Source organism: Castor canadensis, chromosome 16, assembly GCF_047511655.1.
Source record: "Castor canadensis chromosome 16, mCasCan1.hap1v2, whole genome shotgun sequence".
In the NCBI taxonomy this organism is placed as follows: Eukaryota; Metazoa; Chordata; class Mammalia; order Rodentia; family Castoridae; genus Castor; species Castor canadensis.
The window spans coordinates 18,614,633-18,623,722 of NC_133401.1; the positions used below are offsets into that span (position 1 = coordinate 18,614,633).

Genomic DNA, 9,090 nt, shown 5'->3' on the forward strand with positions numbered 1-9,090 from the left:
CACATTTTAAAGGGCCTAATTTTATATAGTTAGCACACGGAAATGCTGAGCTAGAATACAGGTTTCCATATTAGAACTCTATCATCCAGAACCAAAGTTCCAAGTTATTATAGCCATATTACTTTCAACTCACATTCTAGAGGGGAAAATAACCTTTTAATGAGGACCCTACATCCTCCCAACAAAAACTGTAGGTTCCTCCCAATAAGAATGATTAAACTTATTCCATCTCCATCATCAGCAAAATTTCCAAACCCGGTCCATGTTGTAATTTCTGGTCAGTGAACACCATCTTCTCCCAAACACCTCTCCATCCTCTGTGCATTCCCAGTAAATTGTGCGTCTGTACCAGAAGGGAAACATACACTGGGCAAAATCTGCACAGAGAAAGAGGCAGTTGTAAGAGGAACTCTACTATTTGTGGCTCCCTCCAGCACCATCTTCTCTGCCCTATTGCACTGAAAGCATATGAGAACAAGATTGAGAGTGGAGGTTGCAAACCCGTACTGCTTTGGTGTGTTCTACTGATAGGTTTTTTTCAAGTTAATGTAGTCTAACTACTAATCTATCCTTGGTGCTATGTGATTTTCATACTTCTAGAAGTTGGCATCTCTTATTTTCACAATTGAATTGGCTCCGATTTCTTATTCTGTTTCTCACTAAATAGCCCCAGAGACCAAAACAACCTCCACCTTCAAGTATCATCTTGAGGTATTTAGAGGCAAGACACTCACCTTCCAGAGAACAATACTTCCAGTATCCTTGAAAAATACTATGTAATGAGCACCACCTGTGTTTCGCATTCAACTTCACGCAGTCATGATATTTTTCATGTCTATACCAGAATGGAAAGACACATTGGCCATCTAGAGGAAACAAAAATCCTTCATCTCTCTCTGCTTGTGTTAGTAGAGTGTGAAAAAGTGGCTTCCTCCTTGGAGTTTCTGCACTCTGAGATCAGAGCCAATGTTCAGTTCTGAAGAATATTATTGCACTACACAATAGCAGAGGTGCTGGGCCTCCAATGGTAAAGATTTTGTTTTATGTCACTGTCCAACTTTTTCTCAGGGCATAGGCAGTCTTGAAACACTCCGGTTTACCATTTACCTCACTCACAGAAACCTATGCTAAGCCTGGGATCATGAATGCAGGCAGGGCATTTATCTACCAACTTCCCCTCCAGTCCTGGGATTTCCATCATCATCATTCTCTCTCTCTCTCTCTCCTCCTTTCCTTACCTTCCTTCCCTCTTTCTCCCCTCTCCTCTCTCTCCCTCTATTCTCCTCTGCCTCCCTCCTTCTTTCTCCTCTTCCTCTCTCTCTCCCCTCTCCTCTCTTTCCACTCTTCCCTCTTTCCCCCCTTTCCTTTTCTCTCTCTCTCCCCCTTTCTCTCTTCTCTCCCCCATACTCTTTCTCACCTATAAAACTAAATACAAAGTTGACTTCCATTTCCATGAGACCCACATGCATGAATTTGACCAACTCCAGATTGAAAATATTCATAAAAATGTTTCTGTACTGAACATGTACAGAGTTTTTTCTTGTCATATTCCCTAAAAATACAGCATAGCCATCTTGAATAGCATTAGGTCTTATCAATACTTTAGAGATGATTTAAAGAATATGGAAACATGTGTGTAGGTTATATGCAAGTATTAAAAAATTTTATATATGGGACTCAAGAGTTTGCATATTTTGGTATTTGTCACGGAACAGACTCTCCATGGATCCTGGGGGGTGTACACACATATATTCATGCCTATATATGAATATAACCATTAAGCATATATAAAAACATACAGCACACATATATGTATATATACTTAAAACCATGCAACACACACATGTGCACAGGCAGACATAGGGAAACATACACAGATTTTCCTACCCCTCAAAATGAATCACCCTTTATATCCATAATTTGATTTTCTTTTTTTCTGTTTTTATTCACATGTACATACATTGTTTAGGTCATTTCTCCCCACTACTCCCCTCCCTCCCTCACTTTCTCCCCCCTTTGATTTTCTAACTGAACACATCATGGAAATCTTAAAAACTTTTTTTTGGCAGTATTGGGGTTTGAACTTAGGGCCTTGCACTTGCTGGGCAAGTGCTCTACCACTTCAGCCACATGCTGTCTTCCCAGAGGAAATCTTTTAAAAAAATAAAATTTTTAGTTCTACCTTCTTCTTCCTAATGTTGACTTATGCCCTTTGATATGGATTCACCAAAATTCTTCCTCCTCTGTAAACAGAGTTGCAGTAGGCATTTCACGTACATAAATCTTTATTTATGGAACAATTGTTTCTATAGTTTACACTCCTCACAGCAAGGTTATTAGGACAAAACATGTGTCAAGTTTGAACATTGGTGGATATTGTTTTCTAAAGGTCAACACCTAAATTTTTCTAGAAATGTGTTCTTTTGCCTGGCACTTTGAAAGTGTTTCCCTAGTAAGTGTGAGGCCCTGAGTTCAAAACACCAGTAATCCTCCCACCAAATATGTTTACCAGTATGACAGATTATCTTTGCCTTCTTTTAGAACATATGCTTTTCCTTAGGTCATATATATATTTTCTTACATTTTTTCTTATATTAAATGATTTTGTTTCTTTTATATGGAAAATTTAATCAATTAAGAATTTCTTTTGGTAGATTATGCAAGAGAACAAAGCAACTTTATTCAAAGACATATTCAATAAAGACAATTTGATGATGAAATAAACCTCTTGTACATTTAAATACCTGTATACTTCAAACTGTACACTAAATCCTAATATATACTTGGATTCATTTTTTCTATTGAGTTTCTTGAAATTATTAGCAATGGTTGGAATCATCACAAAATATTACTTTTTATCATTATTGTTTGGCTCTTCCAACACTAATACCATGCTTTTAATATTACAATAACTTTAGTGTGTTTAAAGACCAATGAGTGTTTTTCTACCATAATACAATTTGGTTCATAAAATTCCTGACTATTATTGGATGTTTTTCTACATGAATTTTAAAACCTAGCATTCTCTATTACATTGGCAGAAATTAGAGACCGTAAACATTTAGTGCTGATGAAAGTTTGTGGCAGCTTATATCTCTCTATTTCAAATAGTATGGTACTTATATTACATTTTATAAAAGGCAAGAAAAAGAAAAAAATTACCAGAAACAAAATTACTATTTCCATCATTTTTGCAAAATTAAAAGAAAACATATTTTGTAGTGAAAGTTTTCTGATATACTTGCCTTCTTTCTCTGGATATATAATTGTAGAATCTAAAAAAAAATTTGAAGTGAAGTTTGTTTCATTGTTCTTAGACTTTAAAGTGAGATCTTATATAAAATGACATTAAGTGGAAACGTTAATTTGAAATTGACATTGTTAATGGATTATTTCAGGAATATGGCATGGTCTTCTATTTTCAGAACTAATTACATATTCTTCACTATGATTTTATCATTTCTGTTATATAAATCCTACACATTCCTTGGTATCTTTCACTGTTCATGTAAAATAGAATCTTTTTCTTTTCTATCAGTGAGCTGATTCTTACCAGTGCAGAGAAAAACTACTCAATATTACGTTTAGCTTATATCCAGGGACACAGCTAGAATCTCCAATTAAAACCAATCAATTTTAATAAGGTTCCTAAGGGTTCTAAAGTACATCATCATAAAGTAATTTTGTCTGTTATTTTATCTAAGCTTGTAGATTACTATCTCTTATAACATCAACAAGATAAATATATTAATGACCATGGAAATTTTGTACTTTAATTTTAGCTGAGAGAAGGCATTTTCTATTTCATTATGCTCTATAAGACTCAATGTAACAATAACATTTCCAAATTGCATGTGATGAAATATTTAAGCACTCAAAAGTGTTAATAGCAAAGTTGATAGTAAAATTATAACCTCTTCTTTCACTTAACTATTTTTGAAATGGAACCTGCTACACATGTAAGTATATAAAAAACTAGTTTTTTAATGAAAATATGATTTCTTACCAAGAACAGAAGTATTCATTGACTTCATTTTTTAAACAAAATTTTAAAAAGGACTAATAAAATATTTAAAAAATAAACTCACGTATAGTAGGTATAAATTCATCTGAAAGACACAATTTTGAACAAATATTTATTTTTCCAAGTTTGACACTGAAAGTAAAAGAAACAAAAATACTTCACCAAATTGCATTCTAGTAAAAAAAGGATTTGGGTAGCAACATATAAGATACAGCTGGCATTGCTATAGTTTAAAACTGGAAAGTCCCCCCAAAACCTATGTGTTAAAGGCTTGATCCCCAGCTTGGCGCTGTTGGGAGGTGGTGGAACACTTGAGACATAGGGCCTAGTCAGAGGTCTTAAGTAATTGGGAGTGTGTGTCTTTGAAAAAGAAGTTGGAACACCAGCCTTTTTCTCTCTCTTTTCTTTGGCGATGAGGGGACTTGAACTCAGGACCTAGACCTTGAGCCATAATACCAGCCCCTTTTTGTGATGGGTTTTTTTGAGATAGGGTCTTGAGAACTATTTGCCCAAGTGTGGCTTTGAACCTTGATCCTCCTGATCTCTGCCTCCTGAGTAGTGAGGATTACAGGCGAGAGCCACTGGCACCTGGCTGTTTTTGTACTTTCTGACCATGAGTTGAGGAGCTTTGCTCCATCATGTTCTGCTCCCTTATCCCAAGCCCCAAAGCAATGGAGTCAACTGACTGTGGACTAAAATCACCAACATTGTGAGCCAATTAAAATTTTTCTCTTTATAAGATGATCATTAGAGGTATTTGTTACAGTAATGGAAAGGTGACTTATCTGTCTAACCCACTGCTCTAACCATAACACCACTACCTATCCTGAGGCCTTTTGTAATAACCAACCCAATGACTTTTCTGTTCATATACATTTATTTTGGACTCCTTTTCATGCCAATTATAAGCATAAGAATGTAAATGTTATTATGTTATGTTAATAGTTTTTTTCAAGAGTTCATTCTCAGGCTGAGATTCAAATTTGTAAGGCCAGCTCACAATGCCCTGCCTGATGATCCAACCTCAAAAGATGACATGACTGAGGCTACTGAAGGTATGGATGGATACATCAGGAAGATATTGAATCATTCTTTGGTCCTATGAACATTTCCATAATATAAAGGTTTAAACATTTTTAAAGGAAAAACCTGACTTAATCATAATAGCAAAGAATTATGGAGTAAAATGGAATAGACACTATGGAAAATAGTGCAGTTTATCTTTTAAAAACACTGGATGATACAAAAATCTTATGTCTAGGTTTATCTCCAAATGAATCAGACTTAGTATATTTTGAGTCATGGTTTTCACTATGGTAGCCCAGGCTAAACTTGAACATGTGATCCTCCTGTCTCTGGCCCTGAGTATTAGGATTATAGGCATATATCACCACACCTGGCTGAAATTAGGATTTTGAAGAGCTATCTGCACTCCTATGTTCATTGTAACATGAATCACAATAGTCTAGGTATGGAATCCTGGGGCTGAAGATATGGCTTAAGTGTTAGAGTACCTGCTATGGTAAATTTGGGATCTGCTGTGTGCCAGGATTCTGTGAATAAATGTCATGAATGTCTTCAACCAATGAGAACACAGGCTAGTGGGAAGACAGACAACACAGATCCCACATGGTATGCGCTAAATTGTCTGTATACCTGGTTTGGAAAAGAAGTGACTGGATTGTCAAGCCTTCCTTGATGGCTTGGTTGGGTTCAAACCCCAGTACCACAAAGAAAAGAAAATATATGTGAAAACCTAAGTATTTATTGGTGGATTCATTGAAGTATTCATTGGTGGTTTAAAAATATGGTATATACATACAATGAAATATTTTTCAACCTTAAAAAAAAGAAAATCATGCCATTTGCAACAACATGTATGAACTGGAGGAATTTATGCAAAGTGAGTATCATGATCCCACTTATGAAAAGTAGTTAAACTCACTCTGTGAATATTAACTTCAAGTTGAGCAAGCCTAATCTGAAAAGTTCCTAAATTTAAAACTTCTTGAACACTTACATGATACCAAAGTGAAAAATTCCACCCCAGGCAACTTCATTTCCTGAACAAAAATTTTTAAAAAATATGTTGTAAAACTACCTGTATGCTATTGGATAAAGTGTGTAGGAAGCACACATGAAATTCATGTTTAGTCTTGGGTCTCATTCCCCAGGGATCTCATTGTGTTTATGCAAATAGTTAAAAATCTGGAAAAATCTATAATATGAAAGACTTTGGGTCCCATGCACTTTGGAAATGGGATAGTCAACCTGTACTAAATCCAAACCCATATTCTGCCTCTTTACTAACAAGGACACAACAACAGCAATCCTGTCTTGAGCATCACATATGGCAACTTAGCTCTCCAGTAAGCCTGACAAGAAGCAAGAATCTTGATGCCCCTGCTTCAAATGTGGAAATAAGAGACAACTGAGGCTCAAAGCCTCAACCAAGGTCACAGGGGGAGCTCAGCTGGAACCAGGAGAAGCCAGAGAACAAATTGGACTTTGAAGTGCTTGTCTCAAGGGGAGAGGTATGGGACAAAGGAGGCAAGGAGATGTCTCAGCTCTCCATGAATGAAGATACATGAGAGCTTGGGCTATCATTCCTCCTCATCTCCATAAAATAATAAAAGCTTGGCAATGCAAGACTCACATTTTAGCACAAACCTTTGCTGAAATTAAATGAGCAGCCGGTGAGCAACCCTATCCCACAGGAGCCCGAAATATCTATGGGCAGTGATAGTAAGCCCAGAATTTCAGGTAAACTGAGCACAATGGGTTCTGTCCATCTGGACAGTCCACCCCATGAGGGACTCTACTCCTGTGTAGTACCTTAGACAACCCAACAGTTTGGAATAATAGAGAAATTATACAGACCCAAACATTGAGCCCTGGAGCAAGATCACTCAAAACAAGCCTTCTGTGAAGTCTTGCAATCCAGTCACTTCTTTTCCAGGCCAGGGATATAGACAATTTAGTACGTCCCACACATGGTCTCTTTTGTTTGTCTCCCTGCTAGCCTGTGCACTCATTGGTTGAAGACATTCATGAGATTTAATCACGGAATGCTGTGCACATCAATGATCCCAAACCTTCCATGGCATTGATGCTAAAATGCAATGCTTCTCATGGTCTAAATGCTTCAAAATCAGAATGCCTCTCACCCTTGATGGCATCTTGTGATATGAAGGGCAGTTGCTGTGGGGACACAGTCATTGTAGCCATTATGACCAGTATCAAAAGCTTGCAGTATGCACTTCTGTAACTCAAAAAGAAACCTCTGGAGACTAGAATGGAGCCCTCATAACCTCCAGAAAGCAAATGTTTGTGAAGTCAGAGGGTGGTAGTGAGTAAGCAATGGTTCTAAAGATCGAAAGCAGACTAGCACTATATCACTTTTTAAATACAGGTGAGAGTGCCCAATACAAAGGGGCTTTTATTCTTTTATGCATTATTTCAGGGAAAAATCCTTCATTAGCAAGGCTCTGGATAGCACAGAGATAATATCACGTGAAGAAATAGGACATGAACAGTTCAGGAAACCAGACACTGAAATCAGAGATATCTCAGGAACACCATAACCAGTGTCATTACTCATATACACACTTTTTTTGTGATGGGTTTTTTTGAGATAGGGTCTCACGAACTATTTGCCCAGGCTGGCTTTGAACCATGATCCTACTGATCTCTGCCTCCTAAGTAGCTAGGATTAGAGGCATGATCCATCAGTGCCTGGCTTATACACATTTTTATGTGCATGTAAAAAGAGAAACCTATGGCCAATTCAAAAAGTGTGAGTCTTTTCAAAAAGTATAAAATAGAAATTCCAGCTGATATGAAAGCAGTGGTTATATATTGAGAGCATCTTGTTTTTATTCTTAAAAAAGTGTTCATCAACACTTTGCTTTTCTTTTTTTTTAAGTGCAAAGATGCCCTGAAGAATACTTAAAAATAATACATGGGAGCTGGGCACAGGGCTCACATCTCTAAGCCCAGCTACTAGGCAGGTGGAGATCAGGAAGACCACAGTTCCAAGGCCAGCCTGGGCAAAAAGTTAGTAAGACCCCATCTCGACCAAGTAAAAAGCTAGGCATGGTGGTGCAAGCTTGTCATTCCAGCTAAATAGGAAACATAAATATAAGTTCCCAGGCATAAATATGAAACTCTATCCCCAAAATGATGAAAGCATAAAGGCTGGGGGCATTGTTCAAATGGTACTGTGCCTGTCTTGCAAGCACAAGGCTGAGTCCAAACCCCAGTGTAGCCCCGCAAAAGTAATACATGTAACATTAGTATTCTTGTTTATTCCAAAAAAATTGTTTTCACAACTATGCAAGATCATTATCCAGCGGTAAGACATGCATTCTGAATGAGATCCCTTCTTATATTGTCCCCTCAGTATTGTGAAAGGCAACATGAATTTGGTAGAGAAAAAAAAGCTTTACAAAAGTTAGTTTTGTTTTACCTCTACAGAAGGATTTTAAAATGTATTATAAATGGTGCAGTGAGACTTGTTGAAAGTGTTCTAAGCGGGGAGGGGGGATAAAGGAGAATGATAGAGGAGGTGAATCTAAGATATATTGTCAGCACTTTTGTAAATGTCACAATGTACCCCCAGTACAACAATAATATGCTAATAAAAATAAAATAAAAAATATGTGAGAGTGAAGGGGACACATGACTATCAAGTTACATGGTGTGTGTGTGGAGAATGCCCCAATATTCACTCCCACTCTTCCATTTTTATTAGTTGAGTCTTCCTAGTGTGTGTTTCCTGCGTAAAAATACCTGGAAGATACAGAGAGTATCTTTTCCTTTCTTAGAACACATGAAGTTAGGGTGACTCCTACCCTCCACAGCATCTCAGATTGTTTTACGTATGACCGCAAGATGCATGTCTTACAATGTTCAGCCCTAACTGCTGTCGCATTGCTCCTCACCTTCATGTTCAACACTGACCACATTGTGAAGCAGGCTGATCCAAACCAAGCGAAGCCACATGTGCTGAGCCATGTTCCTTCTTTCAAGGAATGGTGGTCAATCAGCTCACTGTGTAATGCTGG

At 37.3% G+C, this 9,090-nt stretch overlaps 1 protein-coding gene across 1 annotated transcript; it reads right to left on the reverse strand.

The window, feature by feature from the left end:
* Positions 1–237: 237 nt before the first annotated feature.
* Positions 238–7,252, reverse strand: LOC109697582 (binder of sperm protein homolog 1). Its single transcript, XM_020181273.1, has 3 exons — positions 7,192–7,252; positions 735–866; positions 238–377 (listed from the first exon to the last, which is right to left on the reverse strand). Exons 1-3 carry the CDS (start codon positions 7,250–7,252, stop codon positions 238–240), a joined length of 333 nt encoding a protein of 110 aa, XP_020036862.1.
* Positions 7,253–9,090: the final 1,838 nt, after the last annotated feature.